Source organism: Astyanax mexicanus, chromosome 1 (genome assembly GCF_023375975.1).
Source record: "Astyanax mexicanus isolate ESR-SI-001 chromosome 1, AstMex3_surface, whole genome shotgun sequence".
NCBI classification, from domain to species: domain Eukaryota; kingdom Metazoa; phylum Chordata; class Actinopteri; order Characiformes; family Acestrorhamphidae; genus Astyanax; species Astyanax mexicanus.
Genome location: NC_064408.1, coordinates 108013592 through 108039576, shown reverse-complemented (window position 1 = coordinate 108039576; position 25985 = coordinate 108013592). Strand labels below are relative to the sequence as shown.

The 25985-nt window shown below is 37.3% G+C and overlaps 2 protein-coding genes across 2 annotated transcripts in view; one reads left to right on the top strand and one right to left on the bottom strand.

Moving 5' to 3' along the window:
• The window catches only part of cavin1b (caveolae associated protein 1b), a 29323-nt gene extending 23114 nt beyond the window's left edge, over positions 1–6209 (top strand). Inside the window, exon 2 of the mRNA XM_007239766.4 lies at positions 2665–6209. Within this exon, the coding sequence (XP_007239828.1) occupies positions 2665–3513 (849 nt within the window). The 3' untranslated portion in view covers positions 3514–6209. The remainder of the gene's footprint in view (positions 1–2664) is intronic.
• Positions 6210–7740: 1531 nt separating this feature from the next.
• syt5b (synaptotagmin Vb) lies at positions 7741–25102 on the bottom strand. The gene is made up of 9 exons (XM_007239767.4): positions 24921–25102; positions 20809–21003; positions 16524–16705; positions 13700–13801; positions 13189–13356; positions 12271–12438; positions 10853–10970; positions 10606–10739; positions 7741–9946 (listed from the first exon to the last, which is right to left on the bottom strand). The coding sequence occupies exons 2-9, from the start codon at positions 20996–20998 to the stop codon at positions 9737–9739; spliced, it is 1272 nt and encodes a 423-aa protein (XP_007239829.1). The 5' UTR covers positions 20999–21003; positions 24921–25102; the 3' UTR covers positions 7741–9736.
• Positions 25103–25985: the final 883 nt, after the last annotated feature.

Here is a 25985-nt window from a genome sequence, read left to right as displayed (position 1 = left end):
TGATGTCAAACTTATCCACCTTGGAGCTAAAGGTCGAAACTAAGATCAGTGTTTGAGTTTTCAGATCAGATTTGGACAGCTAAATTTCCATACGTCATTGCGTATGGTATACTAATTACTGTGGGACCAGGTTATGTTGCTCCTATGTAAACAGCATTCTTTCAAAGATGCTGGAATAGAAGGACAGGAACATGGAAACATGTAACAGGAAGACAGGCAATCACCTCATTCAGCTACGAGCCAAAGCCCTGCCCATCTCATTAATGTCACATTGTTCTGCTCCACAGACAGGAAGGGAAGCACATTTGGTCCTGAGAACTGAGTGTGTGTATGTTTGTGTGTTTGTGTGTGTGAGAGAGAGAGAGAGAGAGAGAGAGAGAGAGAGAGAGAGAGAGAATGAGAGAGCGTGTTCCCAGGAAAAAGCAGCTCCCAAAATAAAGGCATTGAACTTGCCCTTTATCTTCAGCCTAAAATCTGACTCAACTGAGGAGTTCACTCATTAAAACCCAATATAAAACATGCTTCACCTTATAAGGTCATGCAACCGTTAATGTTAAAAATAGTAAACCTAAAGTTAGCATCTCAGCTGATCCCATAAATACTTGATTGATTGCATGCTGTGTGTGGGCAAGCATTATCCTGCTGAAAATGCCAGTTGGAAGCCTTGCTATGGCTGCAGTTATTGCCCTCATATTACTACTAGGGGTGACTGATTGTTTGAATGTGATGGCCCCCTAGATCATCATATCAGTAGTTGAAGCAGTGTTTCCCTGCAGCAAAGGCAGAATTGGACAACAAGGCCTCCATACTTAAATCTGACCTTTGTCGGATCCCCAATTGAACCTGGATTCATCACTGAAAATGATGCGATTCCAATCCGTAGCATTCCATGTTTCCCATATATGACACCACAGCAAACAAGTACAATGATGGCAAGCTGATCAATGGCCAAGATGTTGAGCAAAAAAAAAACATCCTTCTTCTCTTCGTCCAATGATACGACTCCTCTCAATGTCTGTCCACTGTGCAAATTGTCTTGTACTAAAACGCGTAGTTAAGGCATGTCTAGCAGTCAATTCTCTCTCACCAGGAGGTACACTACCCAAAAGTACCCCATGAGACTTTTTTAAAAAGACTTATATGCCATATTGTTGCAAGACCCATTATCTAATCAGACCACACCTGTAATCATTTACATATCTGCCTCTTAAAGCAGCACTAGGTAGGATTTCCTTGATTTTTGATCTTTTTAAAGAAGTAAAATTACAGCATGAAACTCACTGCAAGCACTCCATTGAGGTGTAATAGGAGGAATAGCATTGTTCTCATGTCTGTGCCGGAGCTCCTCTGAGCTCAAACCAGACTCTGTAAGTTTTCCGAGGCGGCCGTGACCAACGCTCGTGAGAACTGCGACCTGCTTTCCGACCTTTAGTTCTAACAGTTCTACAAGGACTACTGGTTCATTCTTTACAAACTAACATACAGACACTCTGGCAGAAGCTGGAAAGAGATCGAATATGTCTGTGAAAGCCGGAAAACGAGAAAGAGAAACTAATCCGCCTGAAACATTTATTACACTCTACAACTGTAGGGGGAGCCCACGAGCACAAAATCTCAATCCTACCTAGTGGAGCTTTAATAGTTAACTGTATGTTGAATTTTGCAGAAATCTGGGTGCTTTAAACAACATAAGCACCTTTTTTAAAAAAAAAGAAACAATACTACAAGTCACCCTTGAATCATCTACCAAGCACTCTTGAAGATTCTCTGTTGCTACAGTTTGTGTTTGTGTATATGTGTGTGTGTGTCTCTATGTATGCCTGTAAGTTAGTATGTGCGTGAGTGTAAATGAATGTGTGTGTGACTGTCTGTGCATGTGTGTGGTAGATCATTATCACTGGCAGTGCATACTTTGAACAATAGGGCTATTAAGAGCAGTAAATAGAGACAGGACATTGAATGTTTTGGCAGAACTCACTCTTACAGGCTTGGCCAAGAAAGATAATTAATTTTTCAGTGCCCTCAGGGCAGAGACATGACAGAGGAAAAATAAATGGAGAGATGGAAAGATGGAAAAAGGCGGGTGGCTGAAGGGTGATAAGGTAAAGCTGAAAAAGAGAGAGAATAATCTTCCCAGGGGGTAGAGCAACTCCCCCAGCCAAGCAGGCACACACACTCGTGCTCATACCTTTCTGCGTTTGTTTAGACTTGATGTTTAGCAGCTATGCTCTGGGACTTTTCAGTGGTAGCGTCTCAAACAGGAGTTAAGCCCCTCGCAGAGCCATCAGACATAAACATTTTTGAGGACAGTTGTTATGCCTGTTTTAAACACTGTGAATATTATACTGTACAATGAGATTGAAACAGACACTACTTCTGCTTTAGCGCTGTTTAATAAAGACAAAATATCATGTCAATGCCTCTGTTATAAGCAGAATTGATTATTATAATGCTCTTTTTATTGCACTGACTATATCTGTGAGGTTGAAGTTCGGAGTACTTACACTATTTTTAAAGCTCTTAATGACTGAGCACTTGTGCAACTTCTTGAATTCGTGTCTGTTTAAGCTCTAATGCATGTGACATGTGAATTTAAAATGACATAATACCACAATTTGTGTACATGTCTGATTGTGAACCACACCTATTTCTGTCTTTCTACAGGATGATGTCAAAATTCCCTCCAAAGTCGCCGTGGCCAAGTCCTTGAAATCGGCCCAGGCAGTAGAGGGTGGGAGTGAGCTGGAACTCAAAGCGGCCGTGGAGGAGGGTGGAGAGGATGGAGGAGAGAAGGCTCATGTGGACCTCTCTTCTGATGAAGAAGAGGTAGAGATTGAGGAGACTATTGAAGAGACCCGGGCAGAACGCATCAAGCGCAGCAGCCTGCAGAGGGTCCAGAACATCAAAACGGTATTCTCCAAAGAAAAGATGGAGAAGACCAAGCAGAAGACAAAGGATAACCTGGAGAAAACCAAGCAGAAGACCAAAGAGAACCTGGAGAAGACTCGCATGAAGACCAAAGAAAACTTGGAAAAGACCAAGCAGAAGACCAAGGAGAACCTGGAGAAGACACGGCAGAAGACGAGGGAAAATCTGGAGAAGACGCGGCACAACATCGAGAAGAAAATGGGCAAGCTCAGCACCCGCATGTCCGTCAACCCAGAGCGGAAGGAGAAGCTGAAAACCTCGCAGAAGAAAGTGGTGAAATCGTTCACGCCCGATCACACCATTTACGCTCGGTCCAAGACCGCCGTGTACAAGGTTCCGCCTTTCACATTCCACGTGAAGAAGATCCGTGATGGGGAGGTGGAGATCCAGGGCACGGAAATGGTGGAAGTGGGTGGGGAGACGGAAGACGTGGAGAATGGAGTGGTGGAGGGAGGAGAGGAGGAAGAGATGGAGATGGAGGGAGGAGATGTAGAGGAGAGGGAGGATAGCCCTGAGCTGCTGGAGACAGCAGAAGATTCAGAGCTGGTGCTCATTGAACAGGATCACGACAGAGATAGCGATTAGACAGCATGTGCAAGTGTGATGAGTGTGTGTGTATGTGTAGGTGTGTAGGAGGTTATTGGGGGAAAGTATGTGAGTGAGTATGGCATATGTTGTGTGTGTGTGTGTGTGTGTATGTGTGTGTGAGTATACATTTTATTTTGAGAAGAATTACCCCTTAGAATCACCATAGTGTTTAGAGCGATTCTTCCCAACCCTGGTTCTGGAGGAGCGTTTGCCCTGGTCAGGTCAGGTCAGGGGGTCCTCCAGGACCAGGGTTGGGGGCCATTGGTATAGAGAATGATCATCAAATGTTTAAGGGCTAGCCTACTTACTAGTGGAAGTAACTTGATTGATCGCCATTGAGGATGACGTTCCAAGAAGGAGGGGTTTGAGTTGATGGGGTCTGACCAATTAAATGGCAACAGGGGTAAATAACAAATTATAGACCACTGAAGTTGTGCGTTATTCTGTAGTCATCGATATGCCCATATTTTATATTTTCAATACCAGAAACAAATGAAAACCAGCTTGCTTGCTTTGAGCCACTGTTTGGGGGAAACTTGGGGGTTACAGACAATATTAGGCTACGTTCACACATCCAAATGTACTACCAAATTCAATTTTATTTTAGGCTGATCACACCATCTTTATCATGTGACCTCTATTTAACATATGTCTGAACTGTTCATGCTCTTAAACTAATCCCTTCATTAAGCGATTGCAACACAAAGTTCTTTATATTTTGTCTGAAGCTCAGATAGTGTTACCTCACTATCTCTCCACTGAAAACCTCACTTAATGCTGTTATCCTTTTCCTCTTTGCTTTGATGTAAAAATAACATAAATTCCAATCTGCCTGTTAAGAGTCAAAGGGCTCAATTGCACCGTGCATCTTGATTGAGGGCGTGTCAGTGTGCCTTTGCTATCATAACAACGGGGAAAGTATGCGTTGCGCAGCTCAAAATGCATAAACGCCATGTACTAATTCTCTTAAATATTGTGCAATAAACCAATCAACTTGTCACTTGCTGTTCACTTTAACAGCCAGGTGCGCATTGACATTGGCAGATTGCTAATTAAACAGTGCAGCAATGCAGGTGCAAGGTGTGAAAGTGAACTGTTGACAGGGTGTAAGATAGCAATAAGCATCGCAACGTGCTTTGCGCAGGGTGTAAGATATGGCCCATACAGTCGCATTGCTTGAAATCAGATTTATTAATCACATTTTAATACCAAATATGAAAGTGACCCAAATCAAAACTAAAAAGAATTCACTGAAGATTGCGTGTATTATTTGCTGTTCACACTGTCACACAAATAATACACCTGTATCATATTTAATAAAGCCAAATATGGGCATAGCAACATGGCACCAACTACAAATGATAACCCAGCTTCAGTGCTCTGTTACCTCTATGCATTGACATAGACGAAGAACGAGACGAAGGAGAAGGATCATGAGTATTGTCAGAGAGTGAAATGAAATGCTGAATTGATTGATGTTCAGATGAACAAAGGATTTGGACTGGTGCTTCTGTGGATCTAGAACATCTTTCTTTCTTGTTTTCTTTGATTTTTTTTTATTTCTTATTAATGTACTACCATCACATCTGTACGTAGTTCTAGTCTAGTCAGCAAACTGAGTTGCTGACTCTTGCTGAGAGTCATTTTTTTCTTTTTTACATCTTATTCTGATTGTTTTATGTGTAAAATTCTTTTTTTCTTGAGAGACAAAGTTGTTATTTCTGTTGTTACACTGAAGTTTGAGCATTTTGTTTATCTGTTTTTTTGTTTTGTTGCATTTTAATAGAATAAAATCATTGATTTAAGCCACCTCCAATAAACCACCTCACACGAGTGCCTTAGGTCCCAATATGGAACAGCTGCAGCTGGCTGGCACCTTCCTTGCCTTAATAAAACACAGCAGTATATACATATATGTTGAACTGGGATAAAGTCTTGATTTAGCTTATAGACTCTTGTATGGAGTTGTGGAGGTAGTGTGAGATTTTTTCAATGCGTTTGTATGTAGTTATAAGAATAACCATAGCGCCCTCTAGTGGCCAAATCTGGTAGTGATGCTTCAATCTAATGCAAACTGAGGAACAGACTGTTGAACTTTGTGTTCAAGAGCTATAGAACACTTTACTATTATAATGCACCTACATGTATTTTACATCATGCAAACATATATACAAATAAACCATCATACATATATAGCAATCAAGAACAATGTCATGCCAGTGTTGCTTTTGTTTTAGTCCTATTTTCACACTGTCCAGCCTTGTTAGCGAATGTAAATACAGTTATAAAATGTGAATCACTGCCACAGCACTAGATAATCCAAGTCCAGCACCTAAGGAATTCTTGAAGTGCACATTTTTATTGTATTATCTTTGCCTAGTTAATCATCAAACCCTTCTCTAGCTGAACCACTGCATTCCACACCTGCATTTGCAGCCCAAGAATCGTCAGCACCCTGTCTTCACTTGTATTGCTTTCCTGACTCAGATATCAGTGACTTAATAACTGTTCTTCATTACTTCTTATATTGTGCGACAAATTCCATATTTACCTTTCCACATTTCGCGTTTTTTTTTTGTTTTGTTTTGTTTTTATATATATTTTTTGCTTGTGCAACTGATGAATATGGAGACTATCTCTGTTATATTGTCACACTGCCTACTAATATGTTAATAAAAGCAGCCTTATTCACATTACCGTCTTCAGAGTATATTGTTTCTCACGTGTTGTTTGAACAGTTGAAAAAAGGGATATAGTTCTACTGCTGGGCGATATGACCTGAAAGTAATATCATGATAACTTTTGACCATTTTACCTTGATTATAATTAATAAATTATATATTATACACTATACACTAATAAATACACTTTTCATGCCCAGTGAATAACCTGAAACAGTACAAAATCCAGTACACTTAAATGTCTATTTCCATAATTTTTCTTTCATATTAAAATGTCAAGTTGTGGTCTTTAGTATGAATAAAAGCCATGTGAGCTGTTTTTTGTGAAAAAAGTGCTCTGGTGATCCAGTATAATGCTGCTTTAGTCTGCTGGAGGAGTGGAGGGGGGGAAAAATAGTTTTTTGGCTATTGCTCTGAATACTCATACATGCCGCTGATTGGCTAACAGCACTGCGACACCAAAAGGCAATGAGATGGACAACAGTTAGAAATGTTTTAAAAAGACATTTTACACTAATTACAGTCTTTGCATTTTCATATGTTACTTCACAACATGTATAATGATCTGCTATGTGCAGTTCAGTCACTGACCGAGTCTTAGAGTCTCTGTAAAATGCCAAATCCACCGGAGATCCTATATAAACCTATAGATACTTACACACAAAGATGGGTGCTCTAAAACTTTGTCCTGTATTATGATTATATACAGTCATTATGTTTGACCCAAAAGGCTATTAAGAAGTTGTCTTTACAGGACAGTCCAATCAAGGACAACTTTTGCCTAAGCTTTGGAATACAGCTACAGATTGGACATTGTGGAGTCATTTGACTACACAGGCTATAGGGGACAAAGGAAATAATCAACAGAATGAAAACCATATATGATGTATCTAACATGAGCAAGATTCATTCAGGTAGAGGTTCTGAATGTTAATCAGTTTTGATTAAGTGACCAGCCCTTAGTTCTAGTACTCAGTATTAGTTACTCATTCTTCTGTGACCATTTTAAGGTAGTTGTTGATTAAAATAAAATAAAAAATGTTAGTTATTGTTTCACAATTTTGGAGCAGTATTTTATTTTTAAGGGTGTTTCGAAAACTATGTTACTACTATTTGCATGTGAGACTAATACCTCTGCTCAGCTCAGAGAGTGTATATGTGGGCATGAGAGACAGTAAGTGAGTGAGCGAGCGAAAAAGAGAGACAGTGAGAGAGAGAGAGAGAGAGATCCGAAATTAGATTTCCATCACATTATCTTAGTGGCCGGTTATCAGTGAGGGACATATTTAGGGCTAAATGTGGATGAGAATTACATCCCCTCCACAGCCATTTCACTCTCTCACCGGTTCAGTTCAGACAAAGCTGAGGATTCATTAACCGCCACTGAATTGTATGAAATGAAATAGCTTTTCATACAAGCAGCCCCTTTTCTTTGGCTGACTTTCAGATCTGTACTCCTTGAGCCAGTTTGTGTATCCAATAATAATAATAAAAAATTTGAAGCTCTTCCCAAATCTTACAATAATACAGAAAGAACAACAGATAAAACAAAATCTGCTTTAATGACACTTTCATGCAGCGTGCAGATACAAACAGAAACATATACAAGATTTGAGAATATCAAAATGGAATGCAGTATTTCTCTCATGTCTGACCAATAATGTAGTATAACACCAGTTGCTCCACAGCTTATAAAGGTCTTGCAGGTCTTGAATTTCATTATTCTATGACTCTTATTATAAGTCATAAACAGTTATAAGAAAACTGACTTACTGAATTGTACTGGAGTAAATAATTCATTTTAAAACCCCAATTTAGCAAAGATGGGACAGTATGGAAAACTGCATTTCAGTTTATTCCTGCATTTCAGATATGCATGCAAACACACTGTTTTAATTAAGCAATGGTGCAAAAAAGTACATTGAGACCTTAAAGTACCACTTTGCCTGCATGATTACACCTTTTCCCATTTCTCTATGCATTTTATAATAAAACAATGGAAAACCAAATGCTACACACAGTACAAAGGCATGTTTGCAGAAGAAGTGGTTGTGTGAATATTTTTTGAATGATAAATGAAGAAACTAGAGACAAAATAACTCCTGAGACAGAGTTGCTAGAAGGAACTGTGGCATTATAAAGTCATAAATGCTTTACCATCCCATGTATAAAAATATGTGATATTTTAATGTGTTTAAGGTGCAGGCCTGAAATGCAGGAATGGAATAAATGTAGGAAACATAGTTTGAAAATACTGGTGTTACGAAACAAGTCAGTGGTGCGGTCAGGAAAGCTAATAGAGGTGCATCTAAAAAAAAAAATTATATCATCGAAGTTCAGTCATTCCATTTAAACCAAACCATCACTAATTGTGGAAACCTCATACTAGAGCTCAAGCAGCTTGGATTGTGCGTCTCTCCACTCTTCCTCCAGACTCTGACCCCTGATTTCTAAATGAAATAAATGCAAAATGTACTGATTGTTCGTGAGGTTAGTAGGTTTGAGGAGCCATGTCATCAGCTGATGTTGGTTCAAGTGTTATATTAAGTCCAAAGTCAGTGCAGCTTTTAACAGGACACTCTAGAATACTTCATGCTTCCCTCTGCTGACAAGTTTTGTGGAGATGCAGATTTCATTTTCCAGCAGGACACACTGCCCACACTGCCAAAAGTACCAATTTGTCTTAAATAATAATAAGCTAACATAATAAATCAATAAACTGGTTTTCTTTAGCTGTAAGCCGTAGTCATCAACAATAAAAGAAATAAACACTTTAAATTGATCTCTCTGTTTGTAATACATCTATATAATATAAGGTAAAATTTTGAATTGAATCACTGAAATGAATTACATTTTGATGATATTCAGATTTTTTGAGATGCACCTGTAAAAAGCAATATGATTCACGTTGTCAAGCAGCAATAGCTGTAAACAGTACAGTTCAAAATAGAGCTGATCATAAAAAAACAGCTTAAACAGGGTCTTAACGTGAGCTCAAAAGTTCATCACTTTGGATGTTTTTTCTTTTCATTTTTTGTGTTTGCATATATCAGTTCATCGCAAAGCATCTATCTGGAACAGAAATATAATCTAGACTGCCAGCTATGCACTGTCACCTCTGCAGATACTATCAAAAATCACACACTTAAGAGAACGACAATCTCATCAAATCTTGAAGGAAACCACACAAGGTCAACCACTTATTGTCATCAATTTAAAAATAAATCCATATAAACACATTACTGAAACATTCACAGAACACAAAACAGCCACAATAGATAGAGAGCCACAAAAGATTATCAGCTGATTTATGAAATATTAATTCTGCCTAAGAAAAATGCCCAAAAGTTACATGATCATAATTTCATTGTCAGGCGTGGTGTCACTGACTACTGTAAACAAGATTCATAGCTCAGGATAACAATAAACTGATCACCCCTGACCACACCAAACAGAGTTCAAGGTCACACACTGACTGTCATGCTGTAAACTGGGAGGAGGTTATGGGGAAGCTGAGTGTATGGTTGTGATGGCTGCTTTTAGCGATGGGGTGCTTTCAGCGCAGCCTCCACTTCCTCCTCAGGCAGCAGCGTGTGCCACTGAGCCACAGGACGCCTGGGATTAGCCAGCATGTCTGACCAGTGACGTAGCCCAACACCAGTTGCTCCATAGCCGATAAAGATCTTACCAATGGGGTCATTACTGCCCAGTTTATCATAGTCGTAGACAGTGATGAGGAGCTGGACTTTCTGGATTGGAAGAGAACAGAAAGAGATTTAATGAATTATCCAATGATCTGGAGCATCTGAAAGTGTTCTGTCGTGCCCACTTTTAAAAGTTTCACCTTTGTGTTAGAATTTCCAGATTTTTTTAAAAATAAAATTGTTTATTATTATCGTATTTAGAGTAAGTAGCTACTGTCTGAAGTAGCTACTGCTGTAAATGCTAATCCTAAAGTAGCTGGCTATGCTAACCTGTCACGTTCCCGTCCTGTTTTGTGTCTCAGTCGTCTGTCTCTGTGTCAAGTGTCTCCCTCACCCCTTACCTATTTTTATTTGTAGCTCCACCCCCTTGTTACCTGGTCGCAAGTGTTTCCTGTTTACTGTTGCCGTCCGTGTGTAAATAAAGTCCCCCTTGGTTCAGTGTCCCTTGTTCGTGGCTGTCAGTCAAGTTACGTGTTTCCTATGTTTTTGTAAGATCCATGTTCTTTTCATGTGTTTTTGTTTCTTTGTCTGTTTATTATATTAATATAATTTTCCACGTGTCCTTCCTGCTCCCTACCTGACATAACCCAACGATTCTACAGCCTATGTAGTTATTTACAGCTATTCATAGAACAGCTGTCTAGCTCTCCATGAGCATAGTGGGGCACCACTGAACTTACATCCACCACCTTCCACCATCTTACCTGTATCTGTTCGAATGGGATCTCAAAGCTAAAGCTCTCATTGAAATACGGATTCAGTGTGTTTTTCTTCACGGTGGTCTTCTTCTTTTTCAGTCGCTTGCCATTGTGCTGCAGCACAATCTTAACAAAAGGATCTGAAACAGTAAAAATCACAAGCGGTGTTATTAGTTACACCTTTTAATTTGTGAATCTGTAAAAAAAACAAACAAACAAGTAGACAAATCAAGTAAAGCTGGGGAGGGTTTACCTGATAATCCACCTACATCCATCTTTTTCAGGTTTTTAGCCTCCATGATGTTGACAGTGAGTTTTCCAGCAGTGGGAACATAGCGCAAAGAGATACAGACGTCACCCAGCTTCTCTTGCTGATAAACACAGAGACAGACTGATTTGAAACTGCAGGATTTAGGCCTAAAAAATACTTTAAGACTACAGTAAACTTTAATTCCATATATCTAATGATGTAAGCCATCACAAATGCGGATTCATTTCAACGAAACAGTTCTTGCTCGGTGTCTTGCTGGCAGTGTGCTTTACAAATGTGTGTTCCAATTCACAGCAGCGCGTGTTTTGCAGCCGTGGTAAACTGGATAATGAGATCTCATCAGTGGTTACAATTCCTGCAGAGTCGTTCACAGACCTACAGAGATCAAGGGCTCTCCGGTCAAGAACAAAGATGCGAATAATCTCAGAGATGTAGCGGCAAGCCCACTAGTTTCTTAGCAACGGGACATAAGCAAAGGATTGCAGGGGATTCTGCTTTGCTCTGTATCTTTCACAATTTAATTTGTCGAACACTGCTGGAAGAGCTGGTTTAAAAATAACTAAACTGCCACTGAAGATACAAACAGTCACATAATATTCCTTTTAAAATACTGCATTAGATATAATAAAGCCTTCTTTAGTATTTTAAAAGAGGTTCTTAAGGAAACTATAAGGTTTTAAGTGTCTGGTAAAATACTTTTAGTGGAGATTAAATTAATGGGTCCTAGCACAGATTTACTTTGACAAAACACTTTATGAATACTATAATAATACTGTGCACGACCTCCTTTTGCTCTTAAGCTTAGAAAACATGACATTAAAATTCTGGTATTCCTGCAGAGTTGCCATACTTTCATGCTGTAAATCTTCAATTTCACCAATCTAATCCATTTTATTCAGATCCAATGACATAGAGACCTAAACTCATTGTCCTGCTGTGCAGTTTTGGTGATATATGCGCACTGCAGCCCCAGCTTTCTGTTATTCACTGAAAGAAGTGGATCTTCTATTGTAGTAGTCCATCCATCTCAAAGTTGGACATTAAAATAATTTTTGCTCACCACAAGCATACAGGCTGGTTACTGTCGCCTTTCTGTCAGCTCCTACCAGTGTGGCCATTTTTTGTAGGATTCTCTCATCCAGAAAGTGTTTTTATCTGCACCACTCTGAGCAACCCTGGAGACTGTACCTGAAATGCTCAAGCCAGCACTGACAAGCATGCCATGATCACATATATCTCTATTCTGTGAATTAAGTAAACATTACCTGAACCTGCATTTGCATGATTATATAATAAGCAGTTTTTAATAATTGCATGAATAAGTAGATTCGAAACAACTGGAAGGAAACGTGTGGGTTTAACAGTAAAACATATAGAAGAACAGAGGACTGTGACTGTACCTCTTCTTTCTCTGCACTTTCCAGGTCCCTCCATTGGTGTAGTGGCTGACCAAGATCCACACAATTCATAGGAATCTTAATCTGGCCAATCACATCATGTTTACCAAAACGGTCAAAGTCATAGACCAGTAGAACCAAAATCTTACCACCCAACTCAGCGTATGGGATCTGAGACAGAAAGAGCATTAAGTCATTAACACAGAGACATTGCATTTTACATTTGAAACACTGTTAACATTTACAACTGTCATGCAAAAACCTTGTCATAAATTAATAAAATGCCAATTTCATAGAAGAAGGAAAAAAACTTCCTAACAGATTCAATTCTAGGTCATGTTAGAGCCTTTTTATTAGTCCACTTAACATAAAAAACTGACACAATACAAACATGCAAAAAAGTCAAGAACACCAAAAATTAAGATGCAAGGCTTTTGTATGACATTAAAAATGTGACTTTATCTCCAAAAGCTAAAAATTATGCAGATTGATTCTATTCATAAACTGATGCTCAGTAATACCTGTACTGCTGTCAACCACAGAATGTAAGACAAAACTACGGTGGGGAAGCAGGGGCTTCTGGGAGGTCAGGACACTATGCATGAAGAAACATGAGGCTGGGACAGCACCACATGCTGCTACAAAGGCACACACAGAGACCAAGATAGACAGCTAAAAACCCACATATGAAGTTTTTCACAATTTCCAACATAGAAAAAGACAGAAACAGCAGGGAAGCAGACTTTTTAACAAAACGCTAATCAAACAACTACAACAACATGAAGACAAATATTAAATCTATAGGTGAAAGGCAAAGACAAAAAGCTTAATAAAAATAATGTACTAGTAAAGACCAACATACTGTACGTTCAAGCCTGAAATGACACACACAGACAAACAACTCAAGGATAAAAGAGGAACCTTAAAGATGAAGGTCTCGTTGAACACAGGGCAGAGGTTTTTGCGCTGGACTTTGGTCTCAAACTTCTTCTTTTTGTCTGGTAGCAAGAACACCTTCACATAAGGGTCAGAGGTGCCACCAATGTCCATAGCAGCCAGATCCTGAGCTTGTAAAATCCCTACTATCAGCTGGGAAAATAGCAACAACAAAATATTTTTAATTATTCTCATTGTTCTATTTAATCTGGTATTTAGTATTTAATCTCTAATGATGCAACATTACATACATTAATTCTCAGAAACACATCAGTGTTAAATCTTGTATATTTACCTAATGCTCAGCCACATTTAACCATTTTAACAGAGACTGTATATACAGCTCTGGAAAAAAATAAGAGACACTCCAGCTTCTGGATCATTTTCTCTGATTTTGCTATTTATAGGTAGATGTTTGCACCACCAAAGAAACTCATTATTTTAAGTGGTCTCTTATTTTGTTAATTGACTAGCTGATATTGGAACACTACAGTACCTGAGCTTCAGTGAAATTGTAATCCAAAGAAAACTCCAGCTTTCCCAGGTGCTCCTGTTCTTCTTTCTGCTCCTCACCTTCTCTTTTCTCCCCCTCTTCTTGCTGAACAGTAACAAAAAATGATAGCTAAGTAAAATGAATGAACTGAAATATGCTAATGACATATGTTGTTATAATGACATCAGTGTTGGTACTAGGCAAGATACATTTCTTTATTAATTAAGTTTTATTTATTAAGTGTAAATTATCTCTGTCCAATGAAAAACAAACATTAAATGGAAGTCAATGTAAAAATTGTTAGTTTTAGGTAATTCTGAAGAATTTCTATTGGCTCATTCATCAAGACATTTTGACACAGATTTTTCCTTTAATATATAAAAATAATAAGGTAAAAAAAGAAAATAAATTTACAAATAATTACAGTTATTATTTCCATTAATTCAGTAGATACTTTCCTTTATTTAAATTCTGTTTCCTTGATCCATGATTTCTATGATTTTTTTCTCAACTGTTTAACTTTACAACTATGGAAGCTGAGCAGGCGTTCCTCAACACCGGCAGCAGAAGAAGAAAAATAACGAGAAGGGTAATGCTGCAGGCCGGAGCACCAGTGGGCGTGGCTAAAGGGCGGAGCATGTGTCAATCATTTTCGACTGCAGCCAATCAGATACTACACTTTCGTTGTCAATCACTTTTTATTAAGCCAATCCTCAGACAGACCAAGCTGTCCATCATTTTTTACTACAGCCAATCACCTCAACAGATCTGTTAAAAGAAGGCGGAAACTGCGGTGCTACTGGTTAAACGTAGCGCGATTTAAACTTCTGAACAGCGGTGAAGCTGAATGTGTATAAGTATTTTACAAAATACTACATTAACAGTAAATAGCACATTTATGTGCTACTGTAGTTAGTCCTGCCTATATGCAGCTCTTAAACAGAAGTAACTGAATGAAAACGTTAGAAAAGCGAAAGTGCCATTCCAGAAAAAACAAGTATTTTAATCTTTGATTTAAAAATATCTAAAGTCAGGGCTTTTCTAACGTTTTTCAGGCTGACCAGCTGGTCTTGAGCTGGATTATAGCAGGGGCAAACATGTAGCACTTAATGTAGCAAAGTATGTATATAACAATGTCTAGCTAAACAAGTAACTAGCTAACTTATAAGCTATTGCTTGTGGTAGTTGATGTGTAAAGAAAGAGAGACACTTTATCACACACATAATGTTGGTAATTAATATAGTGTATTTAAAATGACTCTTATTCATATATAAATTAACTGTCTGATAGATTAGGTGGTGTTTTTCATTTCACAGGTCACAAATTAATAGCAAGTATTTACCTAGTTAGCTAGTTGGCTAGCTGCTACTCCTGGTATCAAGGGAAGGCTACTACTCAGAAATACTCAGCTGATAAGATTATGAAATTAAATTTAAAAATTGAAGTACAGTGGAAATAAATTTTAAATCAAATACATGTTAGCTAATTTTCTGTTATTTTATCTGTTTTATGTTTTTCCAACACAGCTATCTGCAGTCCTAAAATTGTTGAGGTAATGGACCTGTAACATAGATATTTTGTCACACTTCTGTGTTAATTAATGCAGAATCATAAATAGCAACTTTAGTTAAAATTTAAATAGTGATTAAAATGTTAAACTTAATATCAAAATGTATTAATTCAGCGTTTGTGCAGCTTATTATCAGTGAGGAATGTCAGCAGCGTGTGTTGGTGAGTAATTTAATGTAGAAAACCACAATGTGCCCTATGTTACACCCTGCACAAGGCACGTTGCGATGCTCATTGCTAGCTTACACCCGGCCAACAGTGAGTTTAGGAATATATATATATGCTTGTGAGTGTGGCTGTCTAAAAATTAGGTGTGCTCAGGTAATTTTTGGGAACAGAAAACACAGGGGCTCCACTGACTGATTAAAACCATGACTACAGTCAACCATCAGCTGTTCATTGCAATCTTGGCAATGCATGTGCACCAAATGCACCCATTGCATGTACAATGCATGCTCGTTACACACACATATCACTTTTACACTAACAATAAACAAAATACTAAATAATAAAATGTAAATAAACTGCTAGCGCACCTTTACAGTGTGAATGTCCATGTAATTTTCCTCTGCTGAAAAGTGCAGAGGCAGTGCGCTGTTAAAATACCTATCATGGCATAAGGTGTACAAAGACACATATGTGCAGTATGTAGTAAGCAGCAGTGCTGTGGTAGGTGTGCAGGATCTCACAGAGGTCTAAAGTACTCAACTTTATCGTGAAGCGGTATTCCCAATACAAACTAGCCTCTAGTCCGTGCTAAAAGAACATCCAAACATGTCAGCCAGGCTTCTGTTACCTCTGCTAAAGCGCAGTAAAGATGTCTGAAGGAGTCTGAAAACCGGCAAACACACTGTTGAACAGTGCGATAGCACTTCCTTTCAGAATCGGATGTGACGACACTGCTACTGTGAAAAAAGTCTATATGTTTTGGTCTGAAACGTTCTACCGGTATAGTGCTTTTACCATTTAATATGTGGCTTTAATGAAAAAATATCTTATGTAATTGTTTACAGTAGTCTTTCTGAGTTTACTCACTACAGGTATTATATCAACTGAATCAGTTGTTAACATTGGCTCAATTTTAGCTGTATCTTATCATATACAGTAAATTTCATAGCTCTGCCAATGGCTTTTATTATCCTGATCTAACAGTTGCTGAATTAAACTGGAGTTTTGAGTACAACAGTGTATCTTTGTGTGTCAGTAGATGTTCATCACTTTTCTTTATAAAGTTTGTTTATAAAAGGTGAAACTTACCTTTGGTCCTCCTTCTACCTCCCCCTCCTCTCCTCCTTTCCGGCGGCGAGCTGCTCCCTTCCTCTCTCTGGCTTTTTTAGACTTCTTCTTTTTGCCAAAACACTTCTTGAAGAAGCAGAAAATAAAGCAGGCCACCAGGGCCAGGACTACCACCACGATGGCCCCCACTGCCCACATGGGAACTGCACAGAAAGGCACAGACAGCAGGTCAGTCTCCATGGCAACAGGTAAAGGATGACACCAAGGACAGCTTTGTTTGAATGTGACTGTGCTGTAGGCATCACTGATCCTGTGTTCAGAGTCTGATCTCAAACCACATGAAATGGACATTAAAGGTTGTGTCCCAATTGCATTGTATAATACTATATGGTAGACTATATATTAATCTCAATAGTGCACGCTTGGCAGGTTAGTACACAGAACACTAATGTACTATCCTGAATGGCATTTTTCAAAACATTGTTAAGGCTAAGAACTTTGTAACCTTGTATTTAAGAACTTTCCTAAAACTACGAGTTTCCCAAAAAACAATTTACAGATTACAGATTCATTGGATCTGCACATTGAAAAAGCATTTATATAAAAACATTTATATAAAAAAAGAAGTTTTTTTCTTTAGTTTAGTTATAAGCATTAAAGTATGTAAGGTAATATTTGAATGGTTTAAGCCAGATAGGTAGAGACAGTCATTTTAATTTTTACTATAAAAAAAAAATACAAAACAGTGTGTAGGTAAATGTGTGGCTTCTATTATATTTAATTATATTTTTGCCTGTTCTGGAGATAATTCTGCAAAGCCCAAAAAATGGTTGTCAAAAAGGTTAAGCATAGATGAACAGCGTCTCTTTTTACAATCAATTCAGCGCTTTAACACTGAAACTGATAACCTCAAAAACAGCCCAAATCTTTAGTTTATCAAATACAGCCCCAGAATAAGAGAGATATTACATTTATTAAATGCTTTTATAGGCTTCAGATGCAATATATATTTAGACCAGGTAATTAAGATACTTACCTATTTTTTGTTTTTATAATAAACATGTGCCTAATGATACTTTTGTGGTATAATAATGAGAAAATTGTACTTAACATTAATTTGTTTCTTTGAAGAAACTGGTGTTCTCAAATTGTTTGTAAATCGCTAAGATCATTTGTTATCAAAAAACTCACCCATGTATGAAGCATTGCAATTCCAACATTACTGTAGGTTTATCTGCCACCAACTTTTAAAAATTTTGTTCAGTTCTGCATTGCATTATGGGATAATAGTGTCCATTGTAACTGTACTGTAACTAGGTATTTGAGCATTCTCAGCTTTAACACCTGTATCTGTTCAACATACTTCATAGTCAAAAATTAATTAATATAAGTAATTAGTTCACAATTGGGACACACCCAATCTGTCAGATCCATCAACCTCAAAATGAATCAGGGTTTGTTTTTGCCGTAATGTGAAATAAACCAATCAGCATTAAATTGGCCATTCCCTTTAAGAGTCAGGTGCGCTCTCACTTTGGCAGATTGCTATCTTAACAATGCAGCATTTTTGGGCTTCTCATTTACGGAAACTGAATTGTCATTTTATTTAATATTCTGTTAGTTTATGTAAAAGTTGGGTTTGTGCGCTGCTGCATGTCCTAGTGTGCATGTAACAAGTGGGGATTTACGTTAAGAGGCACCTGTGCTGTACCAAGATAGAAATGCACGTATAAATGGTGACTGTTGTCTAGTTTGTATTCAGTCAGTGGTGCATCTGTGTTTTATGTTGCCAAGATACCACCAGAAATTTACCTAAAAATGCCTCCTTTCCAGACCACAAAAGATTTAATCTGCTTTGTGGAACACATTTGTGCAGACAAATACTCAAATGCAGTGCTGCAACTCCACACATGAGACAGATATTAGATAGTAATGCATTTCTGGCCTAATTAAATGTCATCAATCCACTTTAATTAGTGGCCTTAAAAGAACTATTTATTGGAGACAGAGTGGGAATAAATAATGAAAAACATGTATATTGGACAGCAAAATAATGTATGCTGTACAGAGTGTACAGAATGTACTTTTCTTGATGAATGTAATTATAAAAGATACACTGCCACTTTTAGCTACATTTACATCTACAATGATCAACAGATGCTCTATTAAAGCAATTTTACAGAAATAAGGGAATATATTAGTCTTGCCTATGCAAAGTATAGCAGGGTTTTTTTTTCTTTTTGACATACAGCTCTGGAAAAAAAAAATTAAGAGACCACTTCAGTTTCTGAATCAGTTTCTCTGATTTTGCTATTTATAGGTATCTGTTTGAGCAAAATAAACATTGTTGTTTAATTCTATAAACTACAGACAATATTTCTCCCAAATTTCAAGATATTCAAAATATTGTCATTTAGAGCATTTAAACAAAAAAGATGCAAAGCTTTGAGATCTCAAATAATGCAAAGACAACAAGTTCATATTAATAAAGTTTTAAGAGTTCAGAAATCATTATTTGGTGGAATAACCCTGGTTTTAATCAAAGTTTTCATACATCTTGGCATGTTCTCCTCCACCAGTCTTACACACTGATTTTAGATAACTTTATTAAATTAAAGCAGTTTAGCTCGGTTTGATGGCTTGTGATCAGGTTTTCAATTTAGTAAAATCAAAGAAACTCATCATTTTTAAGTGGCCTCTTATTTTTTTCTAGAGCTGTATAATAATGAATAGGGCCAAGCTAAGGGTATAACATATGACCTGGCAATATTCTTGGCTTGCATCCTTTGTTGAGTGTTTAAAACAGAATTGTTCTTTTTCATAAGACTCATAGCCTCCACTGCCTCTGATTTCTGGACACTGAACAATAATATTAGGAGCTAAAAATCACTATAATTACAATAATTACAACAATTACAATAATTACAACATTAAATCCACCTTTGCTCATCCAGAAAGCAATATTTTTAGCAACTGGACAATTTATACACCTGTAAGTGTTCATTAAATACATGGTTTATTAAAAATAGCAAATATGAAAAACTAAAATGTACATATAAATATGTATATAAAGCTATAATATATATTTGAATGCAGAATCAGCATTGTTCCAAATGAGCTTGTAGACTAATCAAGCTTCTGCACTGGTAACACTACTATTACTGTTTCTTTCTCTCTCTGTATATATATATATCTAGCACACAGAATACACAGTAACAGAGTGTTTACGGCAATGTTTACCCCCTTTGATAGCTGTGATGCAGTAAAGAGGATTGGAAGCTCTCAGCGTAGCTTTAAAGATTAGAGTGAGGATAGACTCTGTCACTCACTACTCCAGGAGCATTCACACTTAATGCTCATATGTTCATTTTACTCACTTTGGCTTCTGTGTCAATCTGTTACATCCGTTTCAAATATTTTATAAATGGCCAGTGTAACACAGTGCTTACTTTATTACTGTATTACAACAATACTGTTTGTTAATGGTGTGACATTAATAAAGCCACACCATGTTTCCGAACCAACAAATGGTTGCATGAGCTTTAGTCGTGTCTTACAGTCAATTAATGTACACAAAGTCAAAAATGATATAAGCTTTAGATAAGGCTTGAAAATAATATATATTTTACTTATTCCTGATAACGTATTCCGGAAAACAATGTTCATTATCATAGTTTATTTCACAGCATACACTTAAGTTACAAAGTGTATGTAGTCAAAATTGGAAAATGTTTGTAGTTCTTGTTTTCTAAGATTTGTCTAACGTTTCTTCCTCTTAATGTAAGGTAGTTTTTCCTTTTTCCCTTTGTCACCACAATTATTAAGATAACTGTGGTGCTGCTCATAAGAGGCTTAGACCCGTTTTCTCTGTAAAGCTGCTTTGTGAAAAGTTTTGTTATAAAAGCGCTATATTAATAAAATTTAATTAGAATTTGAGTTATAATCAGAAATTGTATGTATTACATTCACTGTATGTAGTTACAACTAAAAAACGTAGATAAAATTAAGACTCTATATTCTTGTGAATGGAAGCTGCCTGCTTAATTGGATGTACTTAAAAACTTTGTGATTATAGTTGTAGTAGTTGTATTGTATTGTATAGTTGTACTCTATGTAGTACAACATGGAACCTGCCTATAGTTAAAAGTTGGAATCTGTAAGTAGTTAAAATTAGAAACTTTATCTGGTTAAAGTTGGAATCTGTCTATAGGTAAAGTTGGAAGCGGGTTAAAAGTGGACTGAACTGTTTGTAGTCAAAACACAGTTGCCCACCCGCCCCACCCCCCCTTCAGGTCTGGTTACTCACGTGGCAGATGCTCCAGTTCATTCATGAATTTGCTCTTCATGTGGTCATAGTTGTGATGAGAAGGAGGAGCTAGATGGCTAGTATGATGTTCATGTTCATGTTTTGGTTCTGGTTCCGGTTCTGGCTCTGGTTCTTTCTCTGCCAGTTCAGCCGTGCGCCGAACACGGAGTGCCATACTGGCCAGCCTCATGGCACCTACACCCAGTGTCATAAACTCAGTATCAGAATAAAAACATACAAAAATATACATAATAACAAACAACACAACCTCAAAATCAAAACCAGACTGTTAAAAGATTGCAGAACACACTTAGAATAACATCCAAGGTAGCAGATTTACCTTTCAAATGAAATAGATATAAAAAATGTCAGCATGGAACATCTCGATTGGTCCATTTAGCAAGAAATTGACAAAATGTAAAGGACAACTACAGATTCAATAGGTCAAAAAGTGAAAAAGAGCAAAAATGGAGATACAAGTTTTTTTTCATGACTGTGACAATATCATATCTAAGAAAAATAAAAAAAACAATCTTATTACAGAGCATACAACCCCAAATCAGAAAATGTTGGGACAGTATGGAAAAAAATACCAGTATTTAAAACAATCAGTGTTTTTTACATGTACTTTTACTTTCAATTGATTGCAGGTAGTATGAAAACCAACCATATTTCATGTTTTGTGTGTTCAACTTAATTTAATTTAATAATAAGCATCCATCTCTGCATTTTAGGTTTTTAACACACTCCAAAAAAGTAGGGATAGGGGCAATATGTCCAGAATCGGCATCAACTTCTGTGGGCTCAGACGCATCTGGGATAAACCATCACAAAGTGAAAATGTGTGTTGTGGTCAGATGAATCCATATTCTATACTTTTACTGGAAATAAAAGAAAAGTATCGGAGCTATTAAGCAAAATAACACCTGGAACATTCCATCTGTTGGTATCATCTGTGCCAAAATGAATGGTAAATGTTGTGGTAAGAAATAGCAACATTATAAAGTGGTAAATGTTTTAACATTCAATTTTTTGGTAAAGTGTAATAGAAATTAAATGCATTTTCCATACTGTTCCAATTTATTTGGGGTTGTACACACATTCAGAAGTTACTCTGATATTTTACCAGATATTAGAATTTAGAAAATAACTCATTGGTATTATATATTATACAATATACTATATAATATACTACATTTTTGAAAAACAATAAAATACCACTTCAGTTTCTAAAAGAGTTTCTCTGATTTTGCAATTTATATGTATATGTTTTAGTAAGTTGAACATTGTTGTTTTAATCTATAAACTACAGACAACATTTCTCCCAAATTCCAAACAAAAATATTGTAATTTAGAGCATTTATTTGCAGAAAATGGGAAATGGCTGAAGTATAAAAAAAACATGCAGAGCTTTCAGATTTCAAATAATGCAAAGAAAACAGGTTCATTTTAATAGAGTTTTAAGAGTTCAGAAATCAATATTTGCTAAAATGACCCTGTTTTTAACACAGTTTTTATGCATATTGGCATGTTCTCCTCCATGAATCTTTCACACTGCTTTTGGGTAACTTTATGCCACTCCTGGTGCAGAAATGTAAGCAGATCAGCTTGGTTTGATGGATCATCCATCTTCCTCTTGATTATATTCCGGAGGTTTTCAATTTGGTAAAATTAAAGAAATTCATAATTTTTAAGTGGTCTCTTATTTTTTCAAGAGCTGTATATATACTGTTATTGTTCAAGTTGTATATTAAATAATATATACAACAGTATATCAGTTCATTAAAAAGACCATTTGAAGAGTTCTAGTAACTAACACACATAATCCTGAGAGCATTTAAAATCAAACACATTATTTTATTATAAACACTTTAATAATCTGTGATTATGTATATTCATAATTATCATTTTAGTCATTTTTTCAACAATATTTCATGTGCTACTATTTTTTTAAGCTGTGACATGGTGTAATATGGCTGAGCTGTTACTGTGTTTGTATGTACAAGTGTACATGTTTGTGTGTGTGCCAGCCAGATGCCTAACATGGCTGACCCTAATCCTTAGTGTTTCTCTCTATTCCACTTCCATCCCACCCTGGGTCCCACCATCTTTCCCCTCCCTCTCTCCCTCCCACCCTATATATATCCTCCCCTCACTTTCTCTCTCTCTCTCTCTCTCTCTCTCTCTCTCTCTCTCTCTCTCTCTCTAACACATAACAAGATTATAATCAGAATTAATCCACAAGCCCAGAACTACAGTTTAAATAAACACTGGACACCACTCCTCGCCAAAGCTCCGCCCCCTCCCATCACTTCCTCTCATTTTGGTCGCCCAAGGCATTAGGCAATCTTTGCAACCAGTAAAGAAAGATCTAGCAACTATGAGGTCATTATTGCTGTTTTGTCATAGCTGTGTCTAGTTTTGCTTTGACCCTCTAGCCTGCATCTCTAATCCTCCTCAGAGACCACTGACCACTAAAGCCTGGATCCTACTTAGTACCAACAGATACATCCTGTGACCACCTGCTAGTGGTCTGTGGCTTGGTTTTGAAAAGAGAGCTCCTACTGTCCATTTTTGGTCCATAAAAATGGATTTTCTATGGCATCAGTCAGTCAGTTAACCCTTGTTAGCACACTTATCATGATGACTGAAGAATTGTGCATTAATTAACACTTTAGTAAAAAAAAAAAAATAAACAAACAGACAAAAACTAGGAGAACTGGAAATGGTTTGAGAGGACATTCATTATGTCAACAGGAAGGTCAGTAGTATAATGATTATGATATCGTGTCCATTCTTGTTTAAACCAAATGACAGAATATCTTACAAATGTTCAATTAAGTCATAGCCTACTCTGGTAAAGATAAATAAATAATTAAACAAATGTAAAAAATAGTATTTTATAGCAGCAGGGATGCCAAAAAACTCTCTGTAAATAAACGTGAAATAAACGTTTTCTGGCAACCCTCCTGCCAGAATGTTACCCTTTCTTTACAGACGTTTTATGTTGCCACCAGCTGCCAGAAAATTATTGTTAATTTAAAAACTTTTTAGCTGTCTGACAAAAAAATAAATAAATAAATCATACAGTAAAATAAAAACTTTATTTTAAGCTGCAAATTTACAGGATTTCACAGTTCTCATAGGGGACCTCTAAAATGGTGGCATGCCCCTAACAGACAATATCTCAGCTTAGTTTCAATCATGATAGAGATACCTAAAACTACCCCAAAACATTTAGACAACCTCAAAACAACATAATTTTCTAGCACTGAAAAATGTAAAAATTACAATGCTCAAAAAACAATGGAACATTTACAATCACACAATATAGCATTACTGTTTTGTTTGTGATAGACAGAAAATGTCTGTAAAAGAACAGTAACTTTCTGGCAGCAGGGGCACCAGATAACGTCTGTAAAATGAACAGTAACTTTCTGGCAGCAAGGAGGTTTATGTACATTTACTCTCTTGCAGATGTTTTTTTTTTGTCAGTATTTTACAGTGATAAAGATGCGTATCAACAGAAATTCTGTTCGAATTTCTCCTTTTTTCAATGAATATCTATAATTTTGTGATTAGTTTCATTATTATTGCCATTAAAAAAGTGTATTTTAATGTGGCATTTCAGAGAAAACAATCACAGGTAAAATACAGTAAATTTACTAGGAGAAGCTTAGCCTAATGACACAACAGCTTACAAAAATGACAAAGTGAGTCATAGCCCACATCCCAACATCTCAGACAACATTGCTTTGATTGAGCAGGCTGTGATATAATTGAGAACTTCCAGCATCTGCTTATCGGCTGGGCGTCTCAAGCTGTTATTGTCGTTATTCACATGAAGGCAGGAATGCCTAGAAACAGCCTGAGCCTCTGCAGACAGAAACTGTCATCTATAATTGAAAGCGCCCACGAAGCCCACCTCACTCTGCAGCAACAGGTTAGTGACTCACTCAGCCTGCTGAAGGAATACCCACCGGTCAGCCTGTTTCTACAGATATTTATGTGTAAATGACAAAATGAGAGTAGGCTGCTCCCCAAATCCTCACTAAACCCTCTTATATTACATAATACCACCCATGCTGCTGAAAGTAAACATCAAGCCTTACCAGAAAAATCTATTCTCCTCCGCTCTCCCAGTCCAGCGCTGGCTGAATGTGCGTCAGGTAGCCCACCACTCTCCCAAAGTTAACCACTTCAGCACACGATCCCTGCAAAACTACACAGCGCAATATTCCCACAATAAGCCCTGAGACAGACCCTCTTTCTCAGCTCTTCTATATAATGAAGACAGTCCTCCCCCACCCCTCCCTGCGCATCTCTTTAAGCTAAAGCGCTGTCAAATCACCAAAGCGCAGCTTGCTGCTCTAATCTCTCTCACTCCCCCTCCCCAACCACATCTGTTCATCTATAGAATATTAATCCATACATTTTAAAAACTGTTGCTGAGGCAAGTCTTCAGACTTTCTCTTATTTTCTTACTCTGGTAATGTGTCTGGATTATTTTTCTTGTCTCCGGTTAGATGGGATGCTCATTAACACTGACAGCCCATGTGTCTTTCAGACAGAAGAGCCAGCCAGAGCTTCCACGACCTCCCACCTCTCAGCTACTAATCCGCAGGGCATAAAACATCGCTTCCGACATTATTGTTCCATCTGGGACATGCTCCCACTGTGAATGGACGTTCTCTCGGTTAATCTGTTTGATCACAGGTTCACGGATTACACTTGCAGTTTCCCTTCCATCAATAATCAATTAAAGGTGTGACAGTAGGTAACAATGCTTTTGGTAAATATTTTTAAGGATTTTGTAAAAATGGTTACACTGGGATGCCATTAATATGCAAAGAGTAAGGAAACCGGACCTAATTGTTGCATAGCTGTGGGACATTGAAGGTCCTTAAATGACCAATATGTATTGTAGCATGTATTGGAGTACATAGAACTTTTTAGAAACTTTATTTAGAACAGGGAGAGCATGAAATGACCACCAACAAGTAGAGGTTCTCTCTTTAATTGGTGGCTCAACTGGTGGAGACTCTCATCTAGAGTTGCACGGTGTACCGAAGGTTCGATTCTTTTTCGATACTACGTCATCACAAACGATTCGGTTCTTTAGCGTTCGATGCTTTCGATACTGTATATAGCTCAGTCACTAGCTTCAAATGAGTCAA